At 41.9% G+C, this 17,829-nt stretch overlaps 1 protein-coding gene across 2 annotated transcripts in view; it reads right to left on the bottom strand.

The window, feature by feature from the left end:
• SLC12A2 (solute carrier family 12 member 2) overlaps positions 1-16,410 on the bottom strand; it is a 58,965-nt gene extending 42,555 nt beyond the window's left edge. The window contains exon 1 of one of the 2 annotated variants that reach the window (XM_057378244.1): positions 15,583-16,410. In XM_057378244.1, coding sequence (XP_057234227.1) covers positions 15,583-16,083 — 501 coding nt within the window. In that variant the 5' untranslated portion in view covers positions 16,084-16,410. The remainder of the gene's footprint in view (positions 1-15,582) is intronic. The other variant, XM_057378243.1, reaches the window with a different exon arrangement.
• Positions 16,411-17,829: the final 1,419 nt, after the last annotated feature.

Genomic DNA, 17,829 nt, shown 5'->3' with positions numbered 1-17,829 from the left:
GTGAAACTTACGTTGTAAAAAAAAACCCCATCTTACTTGCATAAACAGAAAAATTGTAAAAAWGACATGCCGGAAGTTTTTGAGCTGTTCCTTTATGCCCCTTGCACAACGCACATCTCGGATTTCAAGGAATGTAAAACAAACTTAGAAGAGCAAACTGTCAGCAGCCAGTGTGGCATGTGTTTGCATGAATTAGTTCTAGATGCCTAAAAAGTCAAACACTTGGTCTGCAGAAAGAGCTGGGAGACTTCAAATGCACAAGAAATTTTACTTCCTAACCTGAAAACACACACTGTTGTACCACAAGTTACTGGTCTCTGCTATAGCATTTCCTGTAGTTCAGACTTAGGTGCCATTCGATCAATTTTTCAGGAAATAAATTATTCATTTCCCTGTAAACTATTCTACTACTCTTTGTAAGGTGATGCTGTCAGAAAGAAGGATGGGAGATTGGCATTTCAGGGAAAAGGAGGGAAGAGAATCTCTTCACAAACACTTTTCCCCATTTAAATGGTAAGGATGACAGAGAAAACAGKAGTCCCATGGACAGAGGCCAACTTGTCTTTTATGTAAAATTAAACTTCTGTCAAAAATGCAGAAAATCTCAACTTTAAATACAAACTGAAAATATATGTATACGCACACACACATATATTCTTGCTTAAAAGGCAGTTTTGTTTTGCCAAGCCAGGCAAACACACTCAATTATTTCCTATACTTGATGAAAGAAAGCAAAAAGCACTCTAAGCAGAGAACGTTAATTTATCCAAGGCAACAAGTATTAAAAATGGATACAGTACAGGGTCAGAAAGACCCTGAACACCATTCAACAAACCAGCTCAAGCAGTATATTGTGAAACAGCCTGCAWCCCAAAAGGCTGAGAAAACATTTAAACAATTAAGAGGTTAAATCCAAATGAGGTAATGGGCAGACTCCRCATTTGCTAAGGAAGACACAAAACAGAGTGGACACAAGTAACACTTYGAAGTATATGGAGGGAAGACTAAGAAAGATTATGGTGAGGTGTTTTAGCAAATTCTTTCTATTCTTGATACACTAATAACAAATACAGCCTCAACACAGAGTCTAGAGGAAGCATTTCTAAACCTATCAAACGTAACGGGTGTAATCTATATCCTCTTATAATCAGCTGTGAACACACAAACCAGACTTRTAAAAAAATCAGATTATGTCAACCTTATCCAGAGGTCAAAAGCACAGATTCACATCAGTGCTTCTCTCACTGACACAGAATTATGAAATTCTCACAGAAACAGATATACCTGCAATACATCTGGTAAAGCATGAGCCTTCCACTGTACGGCAGAATCATGATCAGCTTCCAGACCACAACCTTTAATAGTTAACTCTCCTGAAGAGTACATTTTGTTGTCTCCAGAAAGGATTGAAAAGAAAATCCAAAAAGACACTTAGGTGTTACACACATATTCGTGCACGCGTGTATATAWGCATTACATATGGTGTTGCACACACTTAATGCGAGGACAAATAGAAACCTAACCAGGAGTTAACCYAGTTTGCTGAACTGCAGCTTTCCTGGGTAGAACTAATGACTGTAACTCTTGGGAGACTTGCAGAGCCTTTGATCACATTAATCTACTGATTGCTGATTATTTGTATTCAGGCACTCAAGCCAAATCAAGTAGTGGTGAGTGATCATTTAGAGCAGTAAGAAGAACAGTCAGGACCGAAAAAAGAAAATTACCATGTTGCTACATTACACAAATGCTGACGTGCCTAAGCCAGAACTAAGGAAACATCTCTTATTAAAGGCTGAGGCTCACAATGGAAGAGGATGAGCCTGCCAACTACCCTGCTCCAATAGCTTAGAAGCACAGAATAAAATGTAAATATTTTTCTAAGCGTTCATGCCTCCCTTCATGACTTCCTTCGGAAGTGGGGAGACAATAAAGAGAAAAAAGATGCATYAAACCAAGGGACCAATAATAAACATGCTCTCAACTACACCAAAACCTCCARTCAAGCATGGGACAGTCTAACCTCTTACTACTTCATGTAAAACCCACGGTTATTCCTCATAGAATAACCATCATACTATACTTGCAACAAATATTTTAAATTTTTATATAAAGGTAGTCACATTCAGATTATCCAAGAAATTTTCAAGCTCTGACCAACAAACTTGCCAGCATTAGATAACGTCTGCTATTACAACACATATCATGTCTGTAATGAGAAATAACAAAACTGTTCTCTGAGAACACTGGTCAGGGAGTATCAAGAAAGGGCTGGAGAAATCGGCATCTTCACGTCTTAAAGTAGTGAAATGTGACTAAAATGGTTAACGCTTTTTTTTTTTTTTTTTTWAACAAGCTTGGAATTTGCTGCAAGTTCACATTTTATAAGAAAGTGGAGAAATAACTTAGCATGTAATCTGAAAAAGGATCACATACTTCATGTGAATGTGGCTGCCCAGACACTGGTAAAATCTGCAGGAAGTGACCCCCAAAGGTCACYTCAAAACCTCAACCACCATGTGAAAGCTGCACATTTTACTGTTGCGCTCAAACAAGGCCATAGCTCAGCCTGTTGTGTTCTGGGAAGGAGACAATGGCTCACAAATGGCATTTTCAGTTATCAGTTACCAGATCAGCTCCAAGATATGCACACTGTGAACACAGGAAAGTTTTGTTCTGTATGTCTTGTCTCTCCACACCGTGCAATATTTCTCAGGAAAATATTTTGAGGCACAAGCAAAACGTAATAACCGAAAGGTTATTCCTGGTTATCAGTGCTGGTGGGTGCCCAATAAAGAACCACTGAGAACAGATATTACAGAGTGTGGGCACAGAAGTATTTCACTACAGAAGGCTCCAAGTTCAGCCCTCTAAGGCGATATTAAGAAAGCACCACTGTGGTCTCAGCTGTAAATCAAGCAGGCGTAGTATTTTTCATGCTTGTGTTCATGAGGAAACAATGCTTCTACTCAAGTCAGACACTGAATGGAAAAAACTGCACTAGCACTATTTTAAAATAGCCAATACATGTACGATAAGATCTTCATAAACAGTAAAAAACACTAACACACTGTGGATTTGGAGGGGGTGTAACAAAAGGGAAAAGAAAGAGGGATTTAGCATTTCAGGTCAGAAATGGTCTTAACACAACTTTTAAAACAAAATAATCAGCCCAAAAATACTTATTAGTGGTGTTCACTTGTGCCGTTAAAGGAAAAAGAAGAAGAAGCTGATAATTCTATAATACACAGAGAGGATGTCAGACAAGAAACAGTGAATTTCTGCTCCTACACAGAATTTTGCATTGCTGTATCACRTTATCTGAAAAATACAGATAATCTACTATTTCATCTCCAGTGCTGGATTATAACAGTAAGTTATTTGTGTCACTGTGAATAGCCACTGCATTTATGAGAAACAGATTAGTAATGAGAAAATACTTGGTATCTTGGTGGAGAAGATCTGAGATTKTTCACACATAGCCTGTAACACACTGGTGCATCAAAAACCTCAGTAAAAATTGCTTTATTTTACAKTTCTTGAAGGTGGTGTATGTCATGCAGCGTATTTTTTTTGTGGTGAACTTACCTAAATCCCATCTCAATGCCAACATACTTGGCCTATGTTGAACATACAAAACAGTATCAGAAAAAACACACAGAAAATCTTGTTTCTTTTCAAGAGTCACAACTTGGAAGCCGCAATTAAAGGGCAGGACCACCAGCAAAGTTTGTATGTAATACTATTTGCTGGATTTTTAGGCAGACTGCAGTCCTTGCAAACTGCYTGATTTGCTGTGTTCTTAACAGTCACCAACTTCTTCAGCTAATCCCTCCCACTGTTAGTAGTCCTATGCAAACACAGGAGCCCAGAGAAGCACCTAAGACKGCAGCATTTAGCAGCTTTTTCCATTTTTCAAGTCTAACCTACAGGTTAAGCATACGCTASGTAACACAGGGTTCTCCGAAACTCCCTAGAAACACTTCAGAACAGCAGATTCTGTAATGGCAGGATACAGTACTGAAGCTGGTTTCAAAAGTTTATATTATAAAGACGTTAAAGAAAACGTTAGAGAAAATAAAGAGGCTCATCTTTTCAAACTACAATATCTGCTATGAAATATAAAAATGGCCTTCCACTACATTTAATCAAGCTGCTTACATTTAAAACTGCTTTGTAGCTATGTATTTTGACACTAAGCATAGCTGTCTAATGCTTACTGAGAACACAAAAATAAAGGAAGCTACCTGAGAACCACCTATGCCCAAAAGGTACTGACAGAACAACTCTGTGCACTAATGGGTCAATGCCCTGACCAGCCRAAGCCTCATGCGCAGAAGCTCTGAGATCAGAGATGTTTGCAGGAACCCTTCTTCATAAGAGTTAGAGGTTTTCACACATCTTCCATAGTCCTTCACCATGTCTCACAGCACTACTGCAAACCTATTCACTACCCCTTACCATCACAACTTCTTKTTTCCATCTCCAAAAGATTAATTTTGATATTCCTTGTTGTGGAAGAAAATAAGCAGCAAAATGTATTGATCCAGGTGTAACATGCCAGCTGTCTCAACAGAGAAAGAATCATTACTTGGAGAGATTATACTTTCAAATATCCCAGCTCCAGACCTGACCACTATTAAGCCCATGGCTGAACAAAACCTGTTCTTTTCACAATTAACACAGCTCAAAATATACAGGGAAAAAGAGCTTATGATTCTTTTTCTTTATTTTTCTAACTAAAARCTGCTTTAGCTAGAGCATAGATGAAGTAAAAATGACAGAAAAAATGAAGTTATCAAGTTACATAAGAACTACTAAACATTTTGCCTCAAATGATGCTAACTCTTCCTAAGATCATTTTCTTGAAAGAGCAAATGAACTTTTGGGCTCTTGCTCCCATGACCTGTGACACTTCTGAGGAGCTGAATAAAAGATTTTAGAAGTGGTAGATGTATTTCATRCACAGAATAAATGCACAGAATAATCCTGCTGCTATGGTGTTTACCTCTCATATAATGAAACATTTGAAAATAGCTGGTACAAGGGTGATACTGTCTGATAAAGAATAATAAGCTAGGTATTAAATGTTGTCTGAAGGACACCAAACAATACCAAATGTATCTGTTCTTTGAACATTATTTTTGCAGCATTTTGATGTTTGCAGTCAGAAAATTCCCTAGTTTTTGACTACGGGTCGGTTTGATAAGCTGTTTTTATCTTTTAATGCTTTTATCTTCACAGATGTGAAAGAGATCAAGAGGGCTGAGCTTCCTTTCCAAAACACCTAAATCTCCACTGAATGGCTTTAAGCATGTTGTTGTCCAGGGACACCAGACAGTCTTATGACAAACTCTTTATCGAGAAAACCATTGAATTTGGTTGCCAGACTGGAATTCCAGATATTTCAGCACTTAAATATAYAAGAGGAAATGTAAATTCTCACCAGTCTTTGATTCGAGCTGGTGATACTGACTACTGTTTGTTATTTTTTTTTCAGAAAACCACTATTCAAAAGAGGCTGGGATACTATTTCTAACTTTGCTTATAAACTACTAATCACAGGGAGTTTTTAATACAAAACTTYAAAAACACCTCTGCCAAGTCTGACAGTTTTCAAGTGTTTTTTTCCTGTAAGGGAAATAATTCTAAAGGAAGGAAGTATCATAGGTAATGACTTTTAAAATATATTCTTACTCCACCTAGAACTCTCTTGAAGAACAGTCTCACTRGATAATATTTTGTAAACCAGTCCTCCTCTGCTGGAACAAGGATGGTGACAGGTATGGAAACTACACACAAGTATGCACAAATCTTAGCTAATGCTTTGTAATTGGCCTCATGCTGATGAAAGAGCAATGAAAGTGTAAATTCTAAAACTGAAAGCAGGCTATGACTTTCTGAATTTCAATCACATCACTGATCTACATTTTAGCAACAGATGTAACAGWCAGAATCTTTTGTACTTCAAACATGGTTACCCCTCACAAAAAAGTTGCTACTCAGAATGCCAATGTCTTTCACAGTCTCCTGGAACACTTCACAAATTTCTGATTACTTACTAGTTAAAAACAATTKTATCAAGTTAACAAAACAGATCAGGTGCTCAGGCTTTTCAGGAGCTAAGAYTGGAAGCTGGACTGATGAGCACTGCTCCCAGTGGGGGAAAACCCCCAGTCAAGTACACACGCGAAGGAAAATATGGCAGAAGATATGTTCAGGACACCTCAGACTGACTGAACACCTTTTTAGCATTTTCTTCAAAGAACAAACTCAAAAAATTAATACTCTCYGGGAGCAATGACTGGCATTGCTGTTGACAGCAGTTCAGAAATTTCAGGAGTCATACTAGGTACTTTGCTACTTGGTTATGAGACAGGAAAAAATTATAAATTCTATCAGCAAGTTTGCCATCATTCCSACTCCAGTCTTTACAGTTATAACCCAAAAATAAGCCTCCTAAGTCATTAAATGCATCCAGAAGTTACCTAGAACAGAAGAAATTGCTGAGATAAAACAGTCAGTTCTTAAAACCTGGGAATCCTTAGAATCAAATGAAAACAGTTTCAACTATTGGTAAGTCAGCTCAATCAAAGGAAATCCTTTGCAGGTTTGCAGCCAAGAGACAAACTTAAGCGCTTTGACTATATAATCTTCTCTACCATTACACATTTAAAATATAGTAGCAACTGCCTTTGACGTCCATTTCCAGAGATTTGAAGAGATTGCAGCAAATACTACACATTGTTATTTTAAGTTGAAATTAAGGTGTTGTACTGTGATTACAGCAGAGTAATTTTAAACAGAAGAAATTTATAGTTGCAATTAACATGTCAACCAAAGGATTTGCTATGTGTCTCTGCCATCAGCCTGTATTTCTGTCTTGCACACTGATTTCAATAGAGAAACATGAAACAGTGGTTCTGTGTGTGTGCATATGTATCTCTCTATATATATAAATAAGGATTTTAAAAGCCATTTTTATTTTAATTCTTCTAAAGGGATAATCATCCACTCTTCCTCTCAAGTCTGACACGTAGTACAACGTATTAACTAATTTAGGAAGACTTAATCAAGAAATGTACTCAGGCAATTTGTTTCAGTTTAGGAAAAAAATCCTTTCTTTCAAGGTGATATACTTACAAAGGATAGATAACAGATTTGTTTGTGAAGATTAGCACCACTTTAATGTCTTACATGCATACAGTTTTCTTAATAAACCTCTATGCTTACTACATGAAGGCAATATCCCTTTGAAGTAGTTTTCACATGTRATAAACCAGCAAAGTTTTGTTGACATATGCAGGTAGGCAAGAGAAGCATCCTATCGGAAATATAATTAATATTTGCCTTTCCTCCCTACCAAAACATTAATTATAGAACGTGGGCACTTTGCAAAATAAAGGRAACTTCCCCACATCTTCATTCATACATGACTCTGTAAACAGAGGATGGTATGAAAACTCTGGCCAAGTTCATCGGGAAAATCAGAAACAAATGAGGAAAAGTCTCTGTTCAGTAGCTTTGTGGTATAAAAGACCAACAACGCTTATGGCCTACACTCCCAAAAATTCTGTAGGTAAAGTTCAGCCTTGCTGTCAAGAAATAGTCAACATGGTCTGCCACTGTAAAAAYAAAATACAACAAAGCCCCTAAAAGCCAAACAACCAAGCCTCCTCAAAAAACCCAAACTTCCTTTGCCAGTCTTTCCAGTTCTGTTTACCAGGAAATTGCACCACTAGTCCAGTCAGCAGGAGGCACTTCCTGCAYACACGTAGGGGCAACCAATCCCTTCAGTTTAAGGGAAAGAAATACATAGTCTGCTTCACACCTCAAGAACGTACCTTAATTTCAGCGCTGATGGATTTGACCCCTTCCAGAACCACCACTGTACTCKGAATGATTTGCCGAAGTAATTACTCCTCACTGCGCATTGACTGTAATAATATTCCTTTCAATATCCATTGTCTTGGAAGAACAAACCATACTTTACAGGAAAGTAGATCCAGGCTCTGAACCTAGATAGTTTGCACATGAGTATTTGAAACACATAAGCCTGATACACTCCACAATGAAGCAGATGCAGCATTTGAGCTAAAGTAAATCCAATCAGCAAGCCTCCTGCAGAGGAGTTTTGCATACTCAAGTATAGTCCAAGAAATACAATGTTTGGCTACTAATTATGAAAGGGAATCCACTTCAGTCTTGTCAAGAAGTTGTTCTGGATGCATGAGATTTCCAAGTCATCACAGTTCAACCCCAACAGCCCAGCCCCCAAGCAGCCACTCGCTCATTCCTCTACCACTGGGACTGGGAAGAACATTGAAGGATAAAAATTCAGAGGCTGAGATAAAGACAGTTCAACAGAAAAAGCAAAAGCCACACACATGCAAAGCAAAACAAGGAATTAATGCCCTGCTTCCCCATGAATGGAAAGGTGTTCATCCACCTCCAGGAGAGCAGGGCTCCATCACTGAATCTAACCGTGACTTCAGAAGACAAACTCCATCACTCCAAATGCCCTCTTCCTCCCTCTTCCCTCCACTTTATATCCTGAGCATGTTGTCACATGACCTGGAACATCCCCTGGGTCAATTTGAATCACCTATTCCAGCTGTGCCCCCTCCCATGTAACCTCAGCCTTTTCACCAGCCTAGCTATAGGAGGAGCAAAAAAGGCTCTGTGCAAGTCCTGCTCAGCAACAACAAAAACAACCCTAGATCACCAACCCTGTGACCACCACAAATCCAAAACAGAACCCCATACCAGCCACAAGAAAGGAAATTACCGCAGCACACAAGTCATCTTCTATTCTCCACGCCCTCAAAAAAAAAAAAAAAAAGTTTATTTGAGGCATTCTTGCTCTTAACATCTTTTGGTTTTCACCTGCTTCTGCAAAACAGAAWGGTGAACTTTCTATTCAAGAAGTAGGAGACAAAGAGCAAATAACACAATGCAGCAACAGTAAAACCTTAATAAAACATTCCACTTCTACAGGAAGTCTAGTTCCAAGTGTATAAAGTTCCTGAAAAACTACATTTAACCTGTTGGCTTACAAGAGACTAAAAAAAGCCCATTGCAATAATTCTAAAAAACCATTTAAGTACTGCCTGAATTTTTAATGTCATGTCATGAAGTGGAGAACATGGCTGCAGCAYAGCCCCTGAGTCAGCCCTGAGCAGGGCTGGTATGTTCACACAGCAAAGTGCTCACTTGCACTGGCACAACACCACATTTCAGCCAAAGCTGCCAAACTGCTTACAGTTCAAAAGCAGTATTACTCAGAATAGTTTTAGGAGTCTCTGCCACGTAAACTGTCAGACCAAGTTGAAACATTAATCTAGCACCACAGTTCCTTCACAGCTGAAACAGACATAGATATTTTCTTTGAATTTGAAGAAACCCCAAACAACTGAATCATCTATAGTAGGAGCAGCTGATTCAAAGAAGGAAAGTTAACTAGCAAAATGAAGATGCAAGAGGTAAGTCTTCTTCTTAAAATGAAATTTTAATTCAGTTTTTCAGATTTTTTTACCCTTTTTATCACCTTATCCTTAAATCAGTTAAGTTTATGAAACACAGCTAATACATCCAAAGTTAGTTTCTATGCATAAAATGAAATTTCAGTAATTTTGCCAGGTATAATCTGTATAGTGAAGAAATAAATCAATTACCTTTCATGTACTTAAGATGAAAAAACTGGATAGATTCCAAAACAGTGAAAGGYAAACAATTTGAAGTCAATGATTTTAAAAAGTTCTTAGTAGTGACAAATGACCATAGTGTGACAGCTATTGCCTACACCAAGTGAGGGCAATGGATTTGTGGTTATTTATAAATGAATTTTATATGAGGTTTTAGGAAAAAATCTGAAGAATTCCACAGAAGATGTAGTACACTGGTTTAAATTACTCCAAGATACTGATCTTGCCAAGCTCCTCCCCTGCAAGAATGTTCTTCAAGAATGAAAATCATCTGAGGTCTAATCAACTGCAGTACCAAAACGGAAAAAAATTAATCAGAAGATGAATTCTGCAGCATCTTACTCTTTAACCGCTCTGAAACAGTCCACTGGGAGTRTGACAATGTTTTTCTTTTTATATTAATAAAGATAAAAACGGAAGTGTTAATTTCATCTTTATATCACTCTTGAAGTTTTACTTTGTACTGTACATAATATTTGTGCAGTSACACACATATATAACATTTTTAGGTAAATAAATATATGTATATTAGAAGTGCAGACTCAAACGTTTTTATTGATGCCTGTGGGCAGTCAGYTGTGGAGATCCCTGAAGTATTGGATCAGGGAACTGAATCACCATATTCAGTGCAAGATTTTGCAGTTGAGGGGGTGTTGGCTTTCTGTAACCCAGATCAGATCTGTATCAGATCCAGCTAAGATCTGTGACAGTGAAAAGTTCATCCCTTTCAGCAGCACTGGTGCTGTGAGCTACATAAGCTGTTATGGGTTGTTATTTCCAGCTCTCTGGGACATGGAAAAGAAAGTATTAAGAACAGTATTGATAGTTTGCTAAAGACAGTTCTTGTTTTTTAGCATTCCGTAAGTGTCCTGGACTAAAGATTTATCTCAAAGATTCAAGAGATGCAAGCATCAAGCAACATAAAAATAAAAATTATACCAGATCTTTATAAAATACAAGCCCTGTAGCACTAATATTATTTACTATTGCAAACAGAGCAGTACGCTCTTTTTCCTTGACAAAAATGGTTGTGATACAGTGAGGTATCCGGGTAAGCAAAGCGAGGATTCTCCACACAGGCTGAAAAAGCCTAAAAACATCCCTCTGCATGATCCAAGTAAAGCCTCATAGAGTACAGGTGCATTAAGGTCACTGCTGTTTAAAARTGGTGAAAGAACAGTTACCAATTATAGGCTTCTGGAATATCCAACAGCACTGAGACCAAGACTGAGAGCTTCTCTTGTTTTATTTTAGTACAGTGAACTTCAGAAAGAAGATTCAAGTTCTGCTTACATACATAAAGCAYGGCAAGAACAAAAAGTAATTTAAATTAAAAATAACAGGGATGCAAGAAAGAAGAAAACTACAGACCGTAAACACGATTCAGCAAAGTGGTGCAGTAAACACTAACTGCAAGAGGGTCTCAATCTTCCATGAGAGGGAATGAAGGAGCTTTTAAAGACAGATCTTACGTAACATGGTCAGCTAACTTGATACCCTGCAAACATCTGTTAGCCTTTTATGCATCTTTAGCCGAATTCTGCTTTCATTACAGGCTAAGCAGACATAAACCATGRACTGAAAGAAATAAAAACAAACAAATATTAAGAGGTGCAGCAGTTGTTTAACATTCTGAAGACAGAATACATTATCTCCGGAAAGCCATACACAGACCTTTTCACAATGCTTACGGTAAACACTTGAAATCCTCAGGTAAAAGGAAAAACTGCAATGTTTGAGAAAATACTCATCAAAGCCAGGAAGACAACTGGAAACAATGACAGTCATCCAACTTAAATAAAAAAAAAAAATAAAAAAAAACCCCTCAATTTGTATCAGGACTACCAGAATTTTTTTTTTCTTACTCCCTTCTCCAAATTCAGATGACAGGTGCACAGATTTTTGTGTGGGAGGAAGCAAAGCACACTGGTGTTTTTAAATACCTCGGGATTTCTTTTTTGTTTTGATTTATAATTTGATCCGGGGGGTGGAGGTGGTRTAAGGATCTTCCTCTGAGATCAGCACCTTGCAGCCTGTCAGTGTCAGTGCTGCTGGTATTTAACAGAGCACAGCTGCCAGTAGAGGGCTTGGTTCGCACCACATTCACTCACCACAGTTGTGAGGGACTGCACAAAGATGAAATTAGAATCACTCATATACAGCGAGATTTAGTGTTACGGAAAAACAATAATTCATTCAGTTCTATCCAGAAAAATCCTGCATTTTTCTGTTGGATTACACTGTGCAGGTCTGAGTATACACTTGTCAGACCAATAAGGTCTGTGATATTATGACGTGGTAGCTGATAAAYTGAGGAACACAAAGGCATGTGCAGTCTTCTACAGGCTGTATCTTTACATACAGAAGTAGTGACCCAGGCAAAACAGATATTCCTAAGCAGGAAAACAAGAAAAAAAAGGTTTAAAAAAGCAAGGAGACTTTTAATCTTCCCACTGCCTGAAACTAGATCTCCTCAAGAGGGCAGGGGACACCACTGCAACAAAAACCTTCATGTCATGGTGGGCTGACTTCCCTCCCAGTTTTTTGCTAATAAACATCCTCTCATCTTAACATCTCTGGAGCGGAGAGCTCCTGTAACACCTTCTCTTTATTCACAAGATAGCAACTGCAACAGCATCACCAAATTCTCTCTCTCATCTCTCTAAAGCAGAGTGAAATTAATTCAAAAATACATACCAAATGGGTAAGGAACAGACTGATCACCTTAGCTCTCTGCAGCCAATAACCTACTAAGACAAGACCCCTCACCTGGAATTTAATATGATCAACCAAGATGTATTATGCAATTCATCCACCTCAGAGTACTGCAGCATCACCCAGCTGAGTTCCCACAGCCAGTTTCAAGAACAATCCCTTTTCTACAAGAAAAGCCACTGCTGGAATGACCAYAAGAATACCTTGCCCACCAGGACTGCAGGACAAACCCCTGCAAAACAGGACCCCTCCACGTGTGTCTTCCTCAAACAGTGACTCTTCTTCCAACACTGCTTTTCTGTGAGAACAGAATCAGTATAGATGTTAGACAGATGCAGCTTCTAAACAAAGCTAAAGGGGAAAAAGAACCCTGTTCTRTAAGTGGCACCAGCATCAACAATGCTCCAACACTGCCTCACATTCATCTACCTATTAAAAGCAAACAGAATACTACGGACTCTAACTGCCAGATAAAATAGGCGCATTCAAAGCAGTGAACCATACTGCTGGTAAACAGTTTTAGATCATTCTTAATACAAAGTAACTGCCAATCTTGATGCATTGGGTCAAGAGCAGAGGCACGACAATAGGTATTCACACAATGCAAGTTTTATGTAAGGGTACTAAGATGTTTGTACCAGCTGCCTTGCAGAGACATGCTGTACCTGCTAAACTGGTACAAAATCCACAGCTCAAGAGCGAGGTTAATTCTTCAAGTTACCAGAAGTCAGTAAAATACCTTCTGAAATGCACAGCATTATTCTACACTGCTAGTCAGATGGAACTTAGGTCACTTTGAGAACAGAGACAGTAAACCCCCTGAAAAGTRAAAAAAAAAAGCACAACAGCTTTGTGAACATCTTCCATCTAAAAGTACAGCATCATCTTGATGCAGAAGTTATCAGCACTCTGTGTTCGTAAACCAAGTACATAATCACAGATGTGATGTATTTTATACTCCGGAGATCATGAGGAAGGTAGGTATCTGATGCTATTAGCATGCACGACACACCCTTATTAAAAGCTTTTTGTGTTCACAGCTTTATCTTGGAAAATGTTTTGCTAAGTTGGAAGCAAAAGTAATGGCTTCCCTTCATATAAACCTAAGTAGCTGCTAAGCCTTTAAATGCTTTGGACATTACACATGCTGCAGCAGAACACTTGAGTTGCTCCAGTGAACTTCAACTTTAATTCTGAACTTTACACCCTGAACTTTTTTTAAATTAATACTTTATAWCAAATGCAACCAAAATTCCATATTCCTTCCCCAATACTTATTTTACAGGGGGAGAGGCCCAAGGAGACAGGATATGACTTTAAAAAAAGAGGTATCTTCATGTACATCTACCAAGACTGCAGAACAAATTAATGACACTTAAGAAATTAATAATCTGACTTAATGCTCACAATGAAACTGTTTTGATAATGATCCTGTAATTAGGTTGTCTACCACTCCTCTACGCCACAGACTACAAAGAAAATTGCATGGCGTGAATTTCTTCTTAATGAAGAAATTATTTTAAAAATTCTATTCCAGAGTATTTCTAAACATTCTGCACTGAGATGTCTTAATGGTGTCAAAGAGCTTTCCAGACTGCAGCAACTTTAACAAACTGAAAAAGCTGTTTGCCGACTTTTTTGTGTAATGTTCTGCTTATAAAGCTGAGTATCCAACACCCCGTCATCCCATCATGGCCAAGGAGTCAAAAATTTAAGGAGGCAGGAAGACCGAAAATCAGTGTGGTTTCACATACACTACAAGTACACGTGTATGTGTTTTATTTATACTTCACCTAAGACGAAGCACAAGGCAGCAACTGCCAATTTCGATTTCGTACTAACTTAGATTCAGACTACAGATCACCATTTAGCTCCATCAGGAAGGGACCTGCAATGCAGGAGTAATTTGCAGTTATGGTTAGTAATTAAAATTTGCGATCTAATTTCAAATGTCACAAACAAGTATCTTTATAATACACCAACTATTTTATTTCAATTGGAACAATTTTAGAGTCAATTGCAGAAAGTACACAAACATTCACCACCACCACTAACCCTCCCCAAAAAAAACCCGAAACCCCGCAGATCAGTACTGATGCACTGAGCAGCCTAATAACGGCGTGGACCAGGTAAATCTGGAAAGAAAATCAATTTCCTCATGGAACTCCACCTAGGATGCGTGAAARGTGGGATGAGAAAAAGTTCTGGAAACAAAATACTCTTCACTTCATTGGAACGCGGCCCCTCCGTCCCTTTATTGCCCTAAACCCAGCAGAAAGACCCCACTTTGAACATGGGCTTCTCTGAGCACAGCCACACACCAGTTTTCAAACTGCCGAGAAAACAGCACTCCAATAGCTTTATCTACCGCTGGTTAAGTGATGATAGTTTAGAAAAAAAAAAACAACCCGTGGAATTAATTTTACGTTCAGCTAAAGCTGGTCTTTTAGCCAAGACAGCCTTCCAGTGCAAAGAAGGCTCTCACTGTCAACTCGTCTCAAGTAACACACGGACTCGTAGTCTAAAATAGAAAAAGCTGGAGACGTACAGCTCCAAAATTTTTCAAGCCTTGACCGCGACGCAGAGGCCACGGAGCAGCCCTGGAAAGGCTCGGTGAGGATCTGTGTCTGTGCAGATCCAGCAGCATCCGATCCAGATCCCATCGGATCCAGCGGGCTCTGGCTCGACCCCGTATAGACAAACCTCCAAAGCAAGCGCATCCTCATTTATTTATTTAATTTTTTTTTAGCGGGTCTTCCAAACGCTTCGACTCCCCTTACCTACAGACTAATTCCTACGRCAGCCCCCCTAAATTAATACCCTATTTGCAGGAGGCGATTTGAAAGTGGAAAACCTKTCAGAGATCCCCGATGGCGTACGGGGAAAACAGATCTGCAATTCTAAATACCTCTCGCACTGAGGGACCATCTCCCAAAAGCACGTGTGTGTGGGGGGGGGATGGATATCACTGCGTCACGAAAAGACAAAAAAAAAAAAAATAATAGAACCGAGACGCAAGCTATGCACCCGCGCTGTTTGCGCCTCCTCGAGGCTCAGCGAGCGTTTGGCTCCTCTCATTTTTTTTTTTTAAAGCTTTTCTGCCGACACGCTCCGAGGAGCCGCCGCACCCCCGGAGCCGGGGGAGCCCGGGGGCCGCTCTCACCTTGTCCAGCTCATCGTGCAGCTCCGCCAGGCTGGGCCGGAGCAGCTTCTCGCCCAGGTCGGCGGCCGTGTGCCGGTAGTGGTCGATGCGGGGCACGGCGTCCATGGTGTTGTGGCCGAAGGTGCGCAGGTAGTAGGTGTTGGTATGGGTGTCATAGTAGTAGTGGTGGTGCCCGCCCGAGTGCAGGCTGCCTTCGCTCATCACCGTGTCGCCGCCGTTCTGGACGCCACTCACATTGCCGCCCTCCGAGCTGCCTCCCCCGGGCTCACCGGGGCTCTCGCCGCCGGCCGACGGGTCCACGAAGTTCACCCGAAACCTGCCCTTGGCTTCCTCGCCTCCCTTACCCGCCACGCCGAGCTCCCCGCTAGACTTGCGGGGCCCCTCGGCCACCAGGTCCACCTGGAAGCGGCTCTGGCTCGGCGTGGGACCCAGCGGCTTGCCCAGCGCATCCTTGGAGCCCTCATCCCCCACGGACCCCGCCGTCAGCTCTTTGCTCTCCATGCCTTCCCCTCGCTCTGCGGCCGCCACTGCTCCAAGAGCCCCTCCCGGCCGGCGGCTCCGCTGCTTTAAGCGACTGAGCAGCGCCCCGGGGCTGCCGCAGACACAGCGCCGCGCCCCGCCCCCGCCGCAGCGCCAGGTGACGGTGACGGCGCCTACGGTCCCTCCGCCCGATCCCGCTCTGCCGAGGCAGGAGTGCGGTCGTTTCGCCGGCTGGCGCGGCTGGAGGGATGCGGGGGGGAAAAAGCCGCGGCGCCGCGCAGGCTCCGCCCGCTCCCGGCTGCGGCGGAGGGGGCGGCGGGAGCGCGTCCCCGGCCGGGCGGCGGCGGCTCCTCCCGCCCGCACTATGGCGGCCCCGCCGCATCCGCCCCGCGGCGGCGCTGGGAGGGGCGGGGGGGCCGCGCCGCGATCCCGCCCGGCACAGCCCCGCCGACCGCCGCCACGTCTCGCGAGAGGAGCGCGGGGGCGCTCGGAACCGCGCGGTGCCYTGGAGACCGGACCCCTCGGGCCCGTCCGAGACCCCCMCYCCCGGTCCTGAACGCACCCTCGGAYCCSTCACACACACAGCCGGCCCCTTACAGTCCTTGCAGATCCTCTCAGGCAGCCTCCGGCCCTTGACACCCCCCAAACCCCCTCAGACACCCCCTAATCCCTCACGCATCCCCGGACCCGTCACACACACAGCCGGCCCCTTAGAGTCCTAGCAGACCCCCCCAGGCAGTCCCCGGTCCTTTACACACACCCGGACCTTTCACACAACCACCGGGTCCCTCATACAAACCCCCAATTACCCTCAGACACACCCCCAGAGCTCTGACGTGCCTCATGCACCCCCTAGGACCTCTCCTATACCTCCAGATCTCCTCACACTACCCCAGTTCCTCACATACCCCAAGAACCCCCTGACACCCTTTGGTGCCTCACCCACCCCACAGAAACTCAGACTGGGTTAKGTTGGAAGGGGCCACACTGGGTCACCTGGTCCGATCTCTCGACTAAGGCAGGTCATCCCAAAGCACATGGCACAGTATTGTTGTCCGGACGGCTCTGGCATGTCTCCAGAGACAGAGACTCCACACCCTCCCTGGACAATCTGTTCCTGTGCTCGGTCACTGCACAGTGAAGAAGTTSTTCATGCTCAGGTGGAATGTTTTTGTGCATCAGTTCCTGCTGTTTCTCTTGCCCTAGTGATTGACCATCACCAAGGAAAGCCTGGCTCCCTCTTCCTGGCACTCCCACTCTTGATATTTGTTATTTATACACACAGATGAGGTTCCTTCTCAGCTGAACAGGCCCATCTCCCTCATCCTGTCCTCACACGAGATATGCTCCAGTGCCCCYATCATTCTCTTTGCCCCTGGACCTGCTCACACCCCTGAGCCCCTCATACCCCTGGACCCCTTTAAACTCACCCCTCAGATCCCACTTTTTCACCTCCCAGCCTCTGGATCTCTGCCAAGTACATTGTAAAAACTACTTGCTTAATGGATCTAATGTCAGTAATGTCTTTTTCTGTCCCTCTGCTGCAGGTTTTTGTCCCTGTTCCCTTAAAGTTTATTCTTTCTCCAGAAGCATACATGGTTCTTTAATTTGAGAAGTGGGGTCGTTCTGCCTCCTTGCTCTTACTGGAACATAAGTGCCTGGATAATCCATTAAAGCATATGAAGTTGGCTCTGAGGCTGTGAAAAGAAACCTCAGATGGAAGCGAAATACTTCAGCTTCCGTAGTCAGAATTTAAAGAGGGACTCA

The sequence above is a fragment of the Malurus melanocephalus genome, unplaced genomic scaffold, assembly GCF_030028575.1.
Source record: "Malurus melanocephalus ecotype Western Australia unplaced genomic scaffold, MMel_1.1 scaffold_350, whole genome shotgun sequence".
In the NCBI taxonomy this organism is placed as follows: Eukaryota; Metazoa; Chordata; class Aves; order Passeriformes; family Maluridae; genus Malurus; species Malurus melanocephalus.
The sequence above is the reverse complement of the archived record's forward strand: the minus strand, read 5'-3'. Positions and strand labels throughout refer to the sequence as shown.